The 16,394-nt window shown below is 36.7% G+C and overlaps 1 protein-coding gene across 8 annotated transcripts in view; it reads left to right on the top strand.

Annotated features, from left to right (window-relative positions):
- cacna1c (calcium channel, voltage-dependent, L type, alpha 1C subunit) overlaps positions 1-16,394 on the top strand; it is a 1,063,887-nt gene that overhangs the window by 729,440 nt on the left and 318,053 nt on the right. For all 8 annotated transcript variants that reach the window (XM_051921415.1, XM_051921414.1, XM_051921413.1 and 5 more), the window contains 2 exons: positions 9,017-9,043; positions 12,593-12,753. In XM_051921415.1, coding sequence (XP_051777375.1) covers positions 9,017-9,043; positions 12,593-12,753 — 188 coding nt within the window. The remainder of the gene's footprint in view (positions 1-9,016; positions 9,044-12,592; positions 12,754-16,394) is intronic.

The following is a 16,394-nucleotide window of genomic DNA, read 5'->3' as shown; positions in this document are numbered from 1 at the left end:
GGGTCATGCAGAAGTCCTACTTATTTGGGAGCGCACCTTCCTGCAGCACCCCCTTGTGACACCCACAGACCCCAGCAGGACTGTTTTGCTAGACTACACTTACCATCATGCCCTACTGGTTCATACTGGGCATCAATATGCAGGGCTACTTCCATCTAGCATCCTGGGGGAATAAAGAGTCCACAACGACATCTTCCAATGGGCTGTCCTTCCATCCACTCCATCCATTACTTCTGTGTCTGGCTCCTTCCTCTCTCCTGATAAGTAACCATCCCCTTTTCTGGTCGGGATGTCTGTGCAATCTCTGTGGTATTTACAATATATACTGTGGGACATGGCCGGTGTTTTATCCCGGCCAATACCCCCAGGCCGCCAGGTGGAGCCCTTCATGCAACATAGAGGTGCCCCGAGTTCCAGCAGGGCATCATGGACAGTGGAGTTTTTCATCACAGCCCTGCTGGATACCAGGGGAACCTCCAGGAGACGCTGCAGGAAGGTCCAGAGACTACTATGTACCCTATAACCCAGAAGTACGTCGTAGTCATAGCGACAGGAAGAATGACGTGCTTCTGGGGTGAAGAAGAAGTTTTTATAGGACCTGGAAGTGTTCCTAGTCATGTGGATAGCGAGGGCGAAATGCTTCCAGGTCAAGGACTATAAAAGGACTATGGAAATCCCAGAGGTGGAGCTGAGCTGGGTGGAAGGGTGGCAACACGTCTGGGAGTGTGGAGGATTGTATTGATTGATTATTGGTGATTTATGAGTATTGTGGAGTGGAGGGTGCTTTGTGCATGTTATTGTTCAAATAAAAATAATATTTGGACTTTTACCTGGTGTCTGGAGTCAAGTCAGAGGGTTCAAGAGGACGACAACGCCCTCTATCTGTCACAATACATATTATGCCTAACAATGATGGAAGATATTAATTAAAATGAACCTGAAAGAAACTTTTTCAGCTAAAGTGAGTGAGTTACTGTAAATTGCAGACTACAAAACTTTTTTTTTTTATTTTCTACATAAACTATTATCTGTAGGTTGCAGCTCTCTTTTTTCAATGGTGTGTTGCCAACCTGTCATTCTTGAAGTTGTACTTAGTGAAAAGCTGTATACTTGTAGAGGCCTTTGAAAAGAACATTGCTAAAGAAAGTAAACAGTCATAAAATCACAGTTTTAACTGGACATAAACATTGTTGTTATCAGGGGTGTGGAGTCAATACACAAAACCTTTGAGTCCGACTCCTCAATTTATGGTACCTATGACTCAGACTCCGATATTTGTAATTTTACACTAGAATCTCTGAAGCCTATGAAAAAAGTTGTAATCCCGGGTCACCTTCGCACCTCTCCATCAGTGTCTTTTTTTTTTTGCAAATGTGCCAGAGACGGAGTCAGTCACAAAATTCTCAAAGCTCAAGTGTGTTTATCTGGGTGTGAGGTTTCTGGAATTATATAGGGTAAATACTATATCATAATTTGGAATACAACGAATCTCCTTACAATGAAAATTTCATAACAATAAAGTATTTTTATGGTCCTGATAGTTTCCCCATATGACAGAGTCTATAAAAATCTTGTTACTACTAAATACATTCAGTAGATACTTTCATTACAACGAAGTGCCCAAAAGACCTTGAAATGCCTGAATGAATCATCCACAGAGCAGTTAGTTCTGTGGTCGCAGCTCAGTTGTGCACAATGATCCCCAAATAGAAACATTGTAAATTTTTTCTTTCTTCGAACTTTCCTCGTAACCTCACAATATGAAGAAAAAGAAAAGGATGGTTCAGCTTCTGATTGATAACTGTGCTGTGCACAACATGCTTCCACATTTAGATAATGGTTGCGTTGAATTCCTCCCACCCAATTACACAGATTTGGGCATCATTCGCACCCTGAAAGTGTATTATCATAAGGAAATGCTGAGAAAAGTTCTCATCAGCATAATTTGTAGACAGGAGGAGATGAAAAATTAATGTGAAAGAAGCTATTGAAAACGCCTGGACGCAAGTTGAAGAAAGCACTATAGTGACAAATACAGAATCTCATTACTACTAAATGTTTTTTAGGTCCCGGGCACTTCGTTGTAACGGAATTTGACCTGTACATACATTTCATGTGTGTTCTGTGTCTACAACAATCCGTGCAAATGTAGGATGACAGAAAATGTGAGACAAGTAATCTTGAACACACACCTAAAACAAACATTTTCCATGTTATACTAATAATGACGTGAACTGTATAATGTGTGAAGACTTTAGTCCAAATATCAAATAAGCACATGCGCTTTTATTCAAGAATATAAGCAAGGAAAAAAAAAATCATTCAATTTACATGGTGCTGTCAATGAGTTAAAAACCCAACCTCAAATGTCAAGCAACAGAAAGTTGATATGTACTCTTAGATGGTGCAAGAACTGCTGCCTTATAACCAAAAGGTTACAGGTTTGAGTCCAGGCGTTCCACGTTTTGAGTAGTGAGCTGCTATTACTATTGCTATAATATAATAAAAACATACATTTGATTTGAGTCACCCGGTGTAAATTTTGGCTACTTGTAAAAGTTACTGCTTTTTTTTATTATTCAGTTTTATTCTCTCAGTGACATTCATGTTGTACAGCAAACTTGCCTCTCCCTCTCTGAGTTGATGGCATTTATCTCCATTCTTTTCACAAGAGCAGTGATGACCACAGTTGCTGCTGTGGTTGATGCCTGCTCAGAACTATTTGGTGCACCAGCAATCAGATACAATGTTCCGTGACCACTATCAGACATTTGCGTTTTGACAACAATGCCACCCGTGCAGAACGTGTGAAAAATTACAGATTTGCTGCAATTTTTGGACATCTGGCAACGTTTTTTTGAGAACTATGTTTAGAGTTACAACCCAGTGCAAAGACTTTCTGAGTCTGTGGTCATAAAGCTTATGGAGCTGTTTCTGGACAAAGGCAGAACCATAACAACTTCAGCTTCTTCACAGCTTCTTCACAGCATTTTTGCTGGCTAATAGACTTCTCCCTGCTACACAAAGGATGGGGTGGGGTGACAAACTCTGAGCTGCCCACTTCTTACTTTGCAAATGCAAAAAACGTTACATAGGTCTGAAATACTAACCCTGATGTGCACACCCCTCTGAGCTCTGCACTCCTCCCCCCGATCTCAGACTCTGCCCCATCTTGTGACCCGTAGCAAGGAATGTGACAGTTTGTTCATGCTTGAGAATTGTTCTAATAATTTTCAGAAGTAGAAGTGTTATTTTCAGAAGCGCAAGCGTAATTCACACGTGTGAAATTTAAATTTGTCGTAAGTTATTACCAGTTATTTTTGACTGCAATATTACTCCATAATTTTGTTTCGAAAAATCTATTGAACAGGTTGAAGTACTGAGATTGATGCACACACTCAAATTTTCACAGTCCAGGAATCTTTGTTTTAAAATTTTTAGTGAAATTAGGCTATGTATAGTACCTCTGGCCAGTCCTATCTAGGCACACCTTATGTCCTTGAACCTTCTATAAAATCTTTATTTCACTCATAACCCTGGGCTACGATAAGTTTGTTTTTTGTAGTTGCAGACTCACAGAGCCTTTGATTAATATGCACGTAGAGGCCCAGTTCTTCTTACATACTAGCTCTGACTTGGTGCTCTCTACATAGAGCAAGCATAGCAAGATCTTGTCTACTCAGAGCAGATGTAAGGATACATTCAATGTTTTTCTTCTGACTAGTCATAGTTTCTCAGTATGTGCTTTATCTCTACAAACATAAATATCTTAATATTATATAGATAGATAGATAGATAGATAGATAGATAGATAGATAGATAGATAGATAGATAGATAGATAGATAGATAGATAGATAGATAGATAGATAGATAGATAGATAGATAGATAGATAGATAGATAGATACTAAAATATATAAGCAAATCACTCTAAACAATTCTTTAAAAGTCAATCCCCATATCAGCAAGCAAACAGAACTCTCTGCCTGTCTGTAGCTGTGAAAGTTACAATATGTAAATAACTCGATTGTGATGCAATGTCGGTGCCAGTATACTTTAGGAGAGTGGCACTGGATTTGCCCCAGGGGAGCTTATGCTTGATTGCCATACAAATAAAACCCTCATTATTTCTGATAAACAACAAATATGCCTTAGAGTGCATAAGCAGCAGATAACATTAAGCAGAACTTCATCCTACACAATTCAATCCTTGAGGATGGCATTGTAACAAGCCAAGCTCAGATTGTATTGGTCAAACAACATTAGGTGGCTTTTCTTTTGTGATTTCAATATTTTTATATTGTATCTACTGCATTTAAACAATATTTAAATGTAGACTCTTAATATAAATAACTATAATTTGTTATATCTAGAGATGTGAATATAAAAGGCTTAAAAATCAGTCGATCTGAGGTTGAAAACCTTTCTGTGAAATAAAAAAAAAAGCCTAGCACCTATTCCCCATTTCCTCCTTCCCAGTACCCTCAATCATGATGCACTTTACAGAGAAAACTAGATTTCAACATAGCCTCCTTGTCAAGTTGCAGGTCAGATCAGTAAATCAAATTTGCAAAACTGAATCAAATTATCAGACCATTATAACAAAGCAATCTCTGGCAGACACAGATAAAACGGATTCCAGAACCCATTCTCACTGGCCTTCATTTTGCATACTCTGATAACACACACAATTAGAACTTACTGCCTAAATACAGGAAGTGTTCCTGCATTAGCACTTGCATCTTTTATAACTCAGGCATGAAAACAACAGTGAGGTTATAGTCAAGCAGCGAGCAAATAAAGTATAGAACAGACTTTAGTGATACTGATGTATGTATGCTCTTACAGTTTCCTCTGGTTTTGCTCCTACTGGAGCAGCGTTATGGTTAAAGCCTTCCAACTGTAAACATCCAAAAGCCTATGACTGCTTTTCGTGTTGTTTTAGCAACTTAGTTTTCTTTTATATGGTGTAATTTGACTCTTCACTTTCATATTCTAATAACTTAATGTGACTGTATGTGACTACTGCTTTAAATGTGTTTTAGTCAAGTATTCCCTTCATTTTGGAGTATGTCATATTCCTCAACAAAGGAATGATCAATAAGTGCAGCACTCCCTTTACATAGGTCAGTCAGCTTTTGGCATTTGCTGTATGGAAGGTGAGCTCATGTGCATCAAACTAAGAGCAGACGTACATTGTGTAAGTATGTCTTATCTAGTTGAATAAAGTTCACCCAGCCCACTCTTCAAATTTGGGCTGCAACAAGCTAATCACCATAATGGATAATATCAATTATTAAAAACGTTGGCAACAGTCATTTTGATCAATTAGTTGATTACATCATTAGGCTTAGTATGTTGTGCCACGAAATTGTGTCACTGCTTCATTCTGTTGTGAATGCATTCGAAAACAGTCAGATGGTAAGCAAGTGCCAGAAATGACAGTGCGAGCTAAGAGTTTAGAAGCATTATACTCTGAACACAGGAAAGGTTGTGAGCTGCAAAATGTATAGGTCTGACCTTGTATGGCGAGGAGATAAAACACTAGCATACGTGACAGAATTTCATGATGGGCGACTGAAAATATGTGTCATTAGCTACTAGTTAGTAAGTGTTCAGATTTTCACTTGCCATATTTCTGTGTTTTTGACATGGCCACTTTTGCACTTGCAAACACATGTAACATTACGTGTGTGTGTTTACAAAAAATGGTTGAGAAGAAATGTAAGTTCCATGTCCAAGCAGAAAACCTTTTTATTTTTCAGTCTCGTATGCAAAGGAAATCAAAAACTCTGCAAGAGTGAGGCTGTCAGTCTCGCTACACATCAACCGTGACTGGAAGGCATATCACTCATTCTGAGTCAAAAGATAGGAGTAGGGTGGAATAGCAGAAGTTCTAGACTATTTGGCTGTTGGACTTCCACTGTCATTTATACAATTTTGTAGGAAGACGTGATAATGTGCAAGTACTGCTGTAGCAAGCCTAGTGTGGCTGGTTAAACATATTTTATGGCTGGATTACACAGTTTCAAACTTGAAAATCCAGCCACACGCTCCTGAGAGCAAATGACGTGCAACAGGCTGCAACAGAGTGTTAAACAGGCTGCAAGCAACTGTGGCAAAAAATCTGCAGCAGTAAAAGGTTTCCAGACAAACAATGACAAGTGATGATTTAAAAATATATGAACTTTTAATTAAAATAAACTCAGCATATTACTTTGCAAAGAAAGAACTGAGTTTTACACAAATTAAACCACTTGTTTTGCTGCAAAAGGAAGATAGTCTGGACTATCTATAACATATTACAACCACGTTCATTGTGCTGGACTAATTTTAAAAAATACTGCAGACTTACAAAAAAAAAAAAAAAGAAACTGATAAATTCATAATGGTGCAACAGATTCTTCGGTGGTGGAATATCATGATAGTCTATTTTGCCAGTAAAATGTCTTTTACAGAAACTGAAAAAAAAACAACTTAAATTACATGTTTTATTTTGAAGTGTTGGTTTAATATGATTTTGAATGCCTAAGCTCTTTGTGAGTTCAGTTAATTTATTGTAAACTGTTGTTTTTTTAGGAAATTTTGTGTGTGTGTTTATTGCACAGGCAGATCCATATGTGCTACTAAGTGTTTTATTTCTATTTATTACTATTAACTTTCAGTGTATTATTATATAAATGTTGTATAAAAACCTGTATTTTGTTTGAGATAGTTTATTTTTTGAAAAATATATTTCTGAAAATGTTACACAGACCTGTTTAATTGGTGAAAGGTTCCATTTAATGCACTTCATGTGTTCAAATTGCAAATTAATTTTTTTAACAATCCAACTAATAGATTAATCAACAAAATAATCACCAGATAATCAATTATCAATGTAATTTTTAGTCGCAGCCTTAGTTCAAATTCGTCATCACTCTATTTCCCGTTTCACACGTTGAGTTGAAATGGCTTAAAAAACAACCATAAACGTGCTGAAACAGCTCCATTTGAAAGGATGCATGAGAGAGAGAGAGAGAGAGAGAGAGAGAGAGAGAGAGAGAGAGAGAGAGAGAGAGAGAGTCCACCTCACAGGAGGATTGCAGGAATAGGAAAAGGAGAGAGACTTTTCTAATTGCAAACAGAAGAAGGCATGCTGCACATTTAAAACTCCACCAATAACCTATATAAGCATTAAACATTTAATTCCAGAGCCTTTTTATTATGCTAACAGACATTTTAGCGGCACAGTTCAGTCCACAAGACCCTCCAGTGCCTAACATAATATACAAAAAATGTAATTAAAATTTGCAATTTTTAAGTTGCTGTAATTTGATGTTAAGTTTATATTTCTGTGTAAATATTTTACATGTCTCAAATTTATATAAAATATTTACAAGATTTCTTGGATTTGAACACCCCTAAGTATATCACACAGTGAACTGTTATTGGCATCAGATTCTGTATACTCCATCTCTAAACCCTTAGTGCTACAAATCTTACTATACCCATTTATCCCCACCAAAGAGCTGTGTCACTAGCGATATGAATTTTTTCATAAGAAACAGAAATCCATCCATCCATCCATTTTCCAACCCGCTGAATCCGAACACAGGGTCACGGGGGTCTGCTGGAGCCAATCCCAGCCAACACAGGGCACAAGGCAGGAACCAATCTCGGGCAGGGTGCCAACCCACCGCAGAGAAACAGAAATACATTACATTTATTTTTTTTAATGCCAAAGCATGAGTACTGCAATATTGTTAAAAGAAGACCATATTTGTATTAACCACTATTACCAACTACTCCTACATAAAATACTCTGCACAACTATCTTACTCTTCTTTAACCCAACCATTTCCTGAATCCATATCTTCCATTTTAAAATGATAGTAAACCAAAGACTTTACTATCTGCAAAGAGCTCTTGGCCATTCACAGTTTACATTGGACACTATGCACACTTGCACACACATCAAGGTTTTTTGTGAATAGACACCAATCAGCTTAAACAAATACTTTGCTCTGTAGCTGGAAGTCTACAAAAAATATGGCAGAAATATGCAACCTACACACGAGTTACCTCACTTATGATTTGAGCCAGAGATTTAAGTGTAGCCACCATGCTTCTCACTGTTCTTCACTCCAAAACACACTACACATTTTATTCTGTTTTAAATATTTGTAATTTTGCAAGAGATATAGGGTGCACTGTTTTATTGTGTTAACAGTTATGTTTCTCTTTCATTATCTTTGCCTTGTAAATGGAAGCATGTAGTTTAAAGTGTATGTATTTATTTTTACATGTTCTCTGTTCTTATGTTTTAAACTGCAAAGTAGTTAATGCTGTGTCTTGCTGTGGAGTCATGCAGCTGATAGACCTTTCAGACTATCCTCTTGTCGATTAGTGGGGTTACAAATAAAATAAAAGATAATGTAAAATGTAACCAGCTGGCTGTACTGCAAGTTGATCTCAGCAGTGTTGAGCTACTCCGGACAACTTTTTTGTTTAATCTGAGTAGGCTTTAGTAAACTTTTTATCCAACCAGTTGCATGTTATGTTCCTTATTCCTGGTTATATTATAGTATGTCAGAAATATATAATAATGCAATAACCAACATGTCTTATGGACTAGACTTTTTTGTCTTTAATAGTTTGCTTAAAGAACTAATTATTAACGCACTGGTGAAAATAATTTCAAGTTAAGCCGGTAATTATTAAATATTTTGTTTTTTGCACCTTATGTCTGATTACCAACTAGTTAAGAGAAAGAAATAAAGAACTTATAATCAATATGTGTAAACTTAAGTGAAGTTTAATGTAAAATATTTAATTTACCTTCTTATTAATATCTTGTTTTGAGTGGCTATGCTTAGTACAGTGTCCATACTTAAATATGTTATACTTTCCATAAATAGTAAGGAATGTTGAATACAGGTTAGGCCACATGGATTTACAAGTGTGTTTCACAACAATGAGGACAATAACTAATATTTGTTTTCTTGTGTAATGTTTTATTTATTTTGTTTTTTCAGAAATAGAATCTCCAAATCAAAGTTCAGGTTAGTATACTTTAGTGTTCTTTCTACTATTTAGAATTTTCCTTTTCACAGTTTTTACAATATAAAAAAATCTTTATATTTCACTTTCAATGTTAAATGCCGTCAGAGGCAGCTATACCTATGTTTCTTATGCAGTTCACATTATTGACACATATTTATCACAAAGGTACTATCTTAAATAAGTCAATTTTCTGTTTTAAACTTAATCTTGTGCTCTTCCCATCCTATATAAGGTACTACTAAATTTAGTGCTCCATCTACTTCAATTTCTAATGTACATTATATGTTGTGTGATGGATTATGTAAGTAATTACTTTATAATAGTACTTGTTATAAAAGGTCACTCAGACATGTATCACTATGTAGTTATTTTAAAATATCTGTATACTAGGTTTTACATTACAATCTTTTACATGTTTTGCAAATATTAAACCAATTGTGGTGTGAGCAGTGTTTGATTTAATAAAAATAGCAGTAAAAATGTGTAAAGTACTGTACACATTAATAAAAAATATCTTCACAATATCTAAAGGAAGTTAATAAAAAGGTAGTAAAAGTAACGAAATGGTTGAATAATAACATTAATTCTTTACATTTATATAGCACTTTTCTTACTACTTAAAGCGCTTTGTGAACTCCTTGCAGGCAGGACACGGGATGTGAACCTGTGTTCTTCTAATAATTCATTAATAATAATTCATTACATTTATATAGCGCTTTTCTCAGTACTCAAAGCGCTATCCACACAGGGAGGAACCGGGAAGCTGACTGAGAGGCAGCCATTGCCATCTCTGTGCAATTTGAATGTGCAAGTCCATTTTGCATCCAGTTCATTTTACGACTAGTCTGTCAAAACTGAATGTGGTCATAAACTACCTGTATGACTACCTGTATATCAAAATGTGTAGCACTAAGGCCAACAAAAGAGGAATAAATTTATTATTTGTCTAACAAATATTAGGAAAATTAAAAGATTACTGCTTTGTTTACAAGTTTAAGTTAGTTTGTGCCTTTTAGCCTTTCACTAGTTTGACCTATTGTCAATCCACCACTTGAACCATCTTAGTGTTTTTTGGAATGAATCCTATCTATTCTTCAACTACTTGTGTCAACATGATTGTTTTGTATGATTTGGCTTTACTGTATGTATCTGCGTGTGAATTCAGATTTGTTTTGGGAAACCATTTGATGAATGGACATTGTTTAACCTTAAAAAGAAGGTGCTGCTCTATGCATAATGCATAATTTACCATGTGTAACAGGACAAAACAAGCATTAAAGGAGACCTACCCCTCCCTTCTTCAGAAAACAAAGGAGATCCTGTGAAATAATAGCAAAAGATTTATTACTATTTACAAGGCTTCTTGATGGGAAAAGCATCTGCACAGGTATATGGAAAACAAAACAGACATTTTACCTCCATCCATAGCTGCAACTTCTAACAATGCAATGAGCCAGTCCCACCCTGCTGCTTTGTGGCATAGCCAATTTGTGCCTCAAACCTGGGACTTCTGTGAGCCCAGTGATCTATAATTTATTTACTTTTTGCTAGTTTGTAGCCTTTTGCTGTATTTTATTGTGGTATCTTTCAGGCACTTTTGTGCAGTGGCTAGCACTGTAAGATTCACAGCAACAATACGACAATAATTGGTTTGCCATTTGTTGTTAGATGCTTTCCTAGCCCTCAGTGACAGTTAGAAGACATTGCAACCATTATAATCTGCTCAAAAATAGTTCAGTTCTTCCTTCCTCGTCGACTTCAATGCACATTTCACTCATCTCTACTGCTGAGTACACTGCGGATGTCCACTCCGAGACAAGGAGGCAGGAGAAGTCTTTGGGATTAAGCCACTTACACCTCTCTTTTCCATTTTAGTTGAAACAGACAATAAAGGATCCTTTAATACTATGCATGTGAAAAATGCAATAGGTGTGTGGAATTCTGAAAGGCAAAGAAAGGATCTTATGTAACAGTGGAAAAATACTAAATTAATAGCACTGCATATTTACTAGGTGGTAAGAGTAGATCAGTAAGGCACATTATTGACTCAGACTGGCAAATTATTGATGTTCTGACCCACAACCCTAATATCTAGGTCAAATGAAGTAATACCTTTAAAGAGTTCATGTGTTGCTTACATAGATTACATTAACTCATTGTTCTTAAAATAAACAGTAGCCAGTGTGCTGACTTCATGAAATCAGCACACAATCATCCACTTGAAATATATATAACAGAATTACCCTTGAATGGACATCACAATATGAATAGCACCCCAAGAATTTGGCATCGCAAAAGAATGTTATGTGAAGTTGCTTACTTTAATTTCACACACATTAAAAAAACATAAAGAAAGTTTAAGCAATTTAGCTTTGACACTTTGAGATGGTGTTGTTACTGCCTTGTAGGTGGAAACAATTTCAGAATAAAAATTTCTGGGTGGAGATGAGATACTGGTGTGCATGTTAGTATTACTAAAATAAATGTTATATTCTTTAAACCTACACGGAATTATTATAAGAAATTATCCTTTTTAACCATTATTATCTAATTAGTGTTGTAGTGAACTAAAAAAACCCAGTTAAAGTTACCACCGTCGATAAGACGATGATTTATTTATTTTTTTGGTGGGGACCCCAGGAATGCACCCTGCCTTGGCCCGACTCGCACACACTACCTCACAGAGACAAAAAGCAACCTGTAATAAAACGGAAATTAAAGAATGTTTTAAACAATAATAAATTAAATATGTGCAAACTACAATGATCACACCCCAGTTCCCCTTGCGGCGATATAGAATAAACACGAATTCAATAATAACAAACCACTAACAAAAACCACACACTATGAAGTTGGCAACTGATGAAATTAAATGATGGAGGCAGATAGCCCAGAGATCATCACGCTGTGTATGAATTTAAAGATAGTCCTACCAGTATTTACTGATGAGATGATGTGTGAATGGGATCAGGAGCACTCCTTTCTTTGCAGGACAACAACAAATCCTCATACAGTCCTCATGCAGCAGGAAGACACCAGACAGTCCATACACCTAAAACAGGAGACGATCCAGGACAAAACAAGTATCCACAGGTAGCAAAACGGGAAGGCAAACAAACAGGCAACTCCCAACACAAAACACAAAAGGCTTCTCTCCTTTCTGTATAACTGGCCCCCTTTTAAATGTCACGCCAGCCTCCTGGTCCCCAGCAGCCCCTGCACCCTCAGCAGAAGATCAATCAGAGCCACTGCAGGGACTGCTGGAAGCTGAAGTTAAATTCCTCAGTTGCACAGTGTAAATTACATTGTGATTCAAATCTGCAGTTTGTTAGCAAACTGTTGTATCACTTCAAGTTCTAAAATCTTACCATATTAAAATTAGCTTGCTTTTTATTTCTTTGGTTTCCATTTTTTTAATATGGTAAAACGATACTAGTGTCTTCATGCTTTTACATTTATTATCTTCTGAAAGAGTGTTGAGTAATTTTCAGAATAATTTTCTTTGTGAGTCACAATTTTTAGTTAATCATATGATTCTTTGTTTACAGTCGCTACTCACGCAGGTGGAACAGGTTCTGCCGAAGGAAGTGCCGAGCTGCAGTGAAATCAAATGTATTCTATTGGCTGGTGATTTTTCTTGTATTTCTTAACACTCTGACCATTGCATCAGAGCATCACAATCAAGCAGAATGGCTCACTCAAGTTCAAGGTAAAGATAAAACATTGTTTATATGAGATAGAAAAATATAGTATACATGTCAAAAAAAAGAAATGTGTAACCATTTTTTTTAAATATGTTTTGTTGTTAAATACAGTCTTTCAGTACTACACTAATTTTAGCTCCACATATTTTAAACTTTGCAGGAAAAATAGAATGAAAAAAAAAGACAAGTGTTTCACCTCTAGATATTCTAAGGCAACATTGGAATCATAACCTTGTATGGAATCTCAAGTAAAAAACCGTAACTCATCCATCTATAAGATACACAACCTAATCAATTTGTGCAAATCTTGGTATTATGTTGTTGAAAATTTTATATTACTTACTCATGCTGCAACTAACATCATCCAAAATATATCTTGGACAAGGTATGAATTGTGAATGATTTGATAAATTGCTCACCTTGCTCAATCATACTGTATATTTTGGGAGCATCCAACACTAAGATTATTTTAGGAAATGGACGGGTTTAGATTCATAACTACTTCAAAACCTCTAATAGCATTATTTGGAGTAACATCATAATAGGCCAAACTTTTGTCACAAAGAAATCTATTGTGATTTCTCACACAATATTGATAGCTCAGCGTCTTAAAGTTCTAAATCAGAATAATCTTAATCTACTATTAATGACAAACTTTTGATAATTGGGAAAAGAATGTCTTATTTTGCTTAAAATTAGAAAAATAATTTCTTCAGGAAATTGTCAAAAGCTTTCCAGGATTTTCCAAGAATATATTAATGCTGTTCTAAAATAAACATTCTGATTCTCTGATCACCTTATTGTGTCAATATCCTTAAGAGACTTCTTTATTCAAGTTGACCCTTATCTGAAATGTCTAGGACCGTAAGTATTCTGGATATTTTTGGATTTTGTAATCTATATTACTAAACCACAGTTTTAATTTATGCATGGATGCACCGATATGCATGCGCAGTGTGCCGCGGCGCCCCAGAGTCAAACGTAGCGGCTTCCCAGAGTCAGTAGGTGGCGCCCAAACACCACCCAAACACCATAACCCACAGTCAAACGCAGCGGCCTCCCAGAGTCAATAGTATGTATGTGCCAGCAGTCTGTGTGGCATGTTTGAATCACATAACGGTAATTCAGTAACAGAGAAACAAAAACGAGACCGCATGGATACAGACAATAAACGGAGGCACCTACCACGCACTTCACAAACACCACAAGCGAAGAAGTCACGGCTCCAAAACGAAACACCTCAAGTAACAGAAATACAAAAATGAGCCCGTATGGATAAACAAAATGAACAAAGGTTGCCTACAACGCGCCTCTGAAACAGCAGACGCAAAGGAGTCACGGCTCCAACAACACAGAGCTCAAAGGCACCTACAACGCGTTTCTGAAACACTACATGCAAGAGAGGCACAGATCCAAAACGAATAATCCACTGTGCCACCAGTCAGTGTGTATAGGTTGGAGTATGCTTCCTAACAGTAAATGACTTCTACATAACAACACAGCCACAGAACAACAAAGACGAGACCGCATAGATAAACACAATACATGGAGGCTCCTACGACATGCTTCAGACACACCAGAAGCAAAGACGTCACGGCTCCACAATGAAAGAGCTCAACTAAATACAAACACAAGCCCGTATGGGCTACAACCTGTAAACAAGCCCGTATGGATAAAACGAATGAACAAAGGTGCCCACACAAAGACACCGCTTTAGTACAAATATGTTTATTTAATTAAATGAAAACTTTGCCATGGCTACAACCTGTAAACTAAACCTGAGGTAAAGCGTGCACGCCAGGTTGTACAGCCGCCTGAACGCGGCTGCCCACACCACCGCATATACCACGTTCGTTTAGTAATTTAGCCCTCCATGCCCAGATCCGCCGCCATGGCCACTTCAGCACGCGAATCCGCCGCCGTCAGCAAATGACTTCTCGCTGACGACACAGCCATAGAAAAACAAAAACGAGACTGCATGGCTAAAAACAATAAATGAAGGCGCCTACAACTGAGTCACATTTCCAAAAACAAACCGCTTTAGTACAAATATGTTTATTTAATTAAATGAACTTTCCCAGGACGCACCCACCCTCCATGGTATTTCATCCCTCCAAGTATCGGAGGGAACACAAAGTGATTGCCATTCTTGGATTTGCGATTCTTTCGAGAATCGCGGGCTTGCTGGTATTTCCATATTTGAATCTTCCTAAAACACTTCCTGTAGGTTCCTCCAGTCCTTGTACATAAAACCACCAGAGGCTCAGGGAGAGAGCAAAAGATTATTGCTGAGAGAAAATAAAAGATAAAATAGCTGTTAATCCATTCATGATCTCAGTAGCACAAGGTAACTGAAGCTTAATGATTCATTTGCATGTTGTAATGAGCATGCAGGCACGTAGAACTCTGTAGCTACTCAGCTCTACACATTTGAGAAGTGATTCTGTCTGCTATAGTATCTTTCTGTAATTTTGATTATTGCATCACAATATGTTATAACAACACCAAATAAAGGTTAAATAAGAATTGTAGTTTATGTTTATATGTCGTGTTAAAGTACTGCAGCTATATGCTAGCATTGCTTGTTTGCATTTCCAATTAGATAGTAGTGTTAACTTCCTTTAGTTATTTGTTGAGACGTGCAGTCAGAAGATGGATGCTGTGTAGCCTCGTCCATGTTTCTACTAGTACTATTAGGCATATTTACTGATTCAGGCGTTTTGAGCACTGAAATCTGCATCTTCTTTGTTATCTTAACAGCAGTTCTTTTCAGCTCCATTTGATAGAGTGTGACATATTATTCATTTTACAATTCATATTTTCATAAACATTTCTGCAAATATTTTCAACCTTACATTGACTCCTACACTCTCTTAACTCACGCAGCACATTCACTTTTACCAATAGTCCACTGATATCTTCAAATGCCGATGTGTAATCTAATGTTACATAAATCTTATTTCATTAGCGACAGGTTATACTTATTTTTAACATGTGCAGCGTGTTCTCTACACATATGACAAAAATTTATGTTAATGTATCATATGTCTGGCTCAGCAAGACAGGTCAAGTGTAGAACTTTCCACTTCATGTCGGAACTCAAACAGTTTTGGATTTTGGAATTTTGGATTAGGATGCTCAACCTGTACTGGATTCTCTGGTTACTTACAGTAGCTCTCTGAAATTGATAGTGGAGAGGTTTTGTGATGGATATAAAACATAAATGTTTGGAAACTAGTACTGATGGTATCATGGATTGATTTGCATTTTATTTATTGTGCTGTATATTGTAAAATGCATTTTTTTTTGGTCATTTATTAGTTACAGCCTTGGTTGACACTCACCGGCAACACCCATTGTGCTGGTTTTAAACACTACTTTAGTTATTAAATCAGTTCTGGTCTTGTGGAAAATGAAGTCTTTTTTTTCATATTTGGCTAGTTAGACTGCTGTGTATAATGCAGTTGGTCTGGATAGATTTTCAGGGCATGTTTTAAAGCTCAACAATTGCCAAGATAAAATTTTTACTGATTTTTTTTTAATGCATCACTGGGAGAATCTAAGGTTCTCACCTGTTTCAAAACATAACAGTTCCCCATTACGAAAGAAAACAAAAGTTTCCCTCTCTCCCATTGTGACAAGATGG

The sequence above is a fragment of the Erpetoichthys calabaricus genome, chromosome 18 (genome assembly GCF_900747795.2).
Source record: "Erpetoichthys calabaricus chromosome 18, fErpCal1.3, whole genome shotgun sequence".
NCBI classification, from domain to species: Eukaryota; Metazoa; Chordata; class Cladistia; order Polypteriformes; family Polypteridae; genus Erpetoichthys; species Erpetoichthys calabaricus.
Note: the sequence above shows the minus strand (reverse complement) of the source record. Positions and strands in the feature narration are given on the sequence as shown.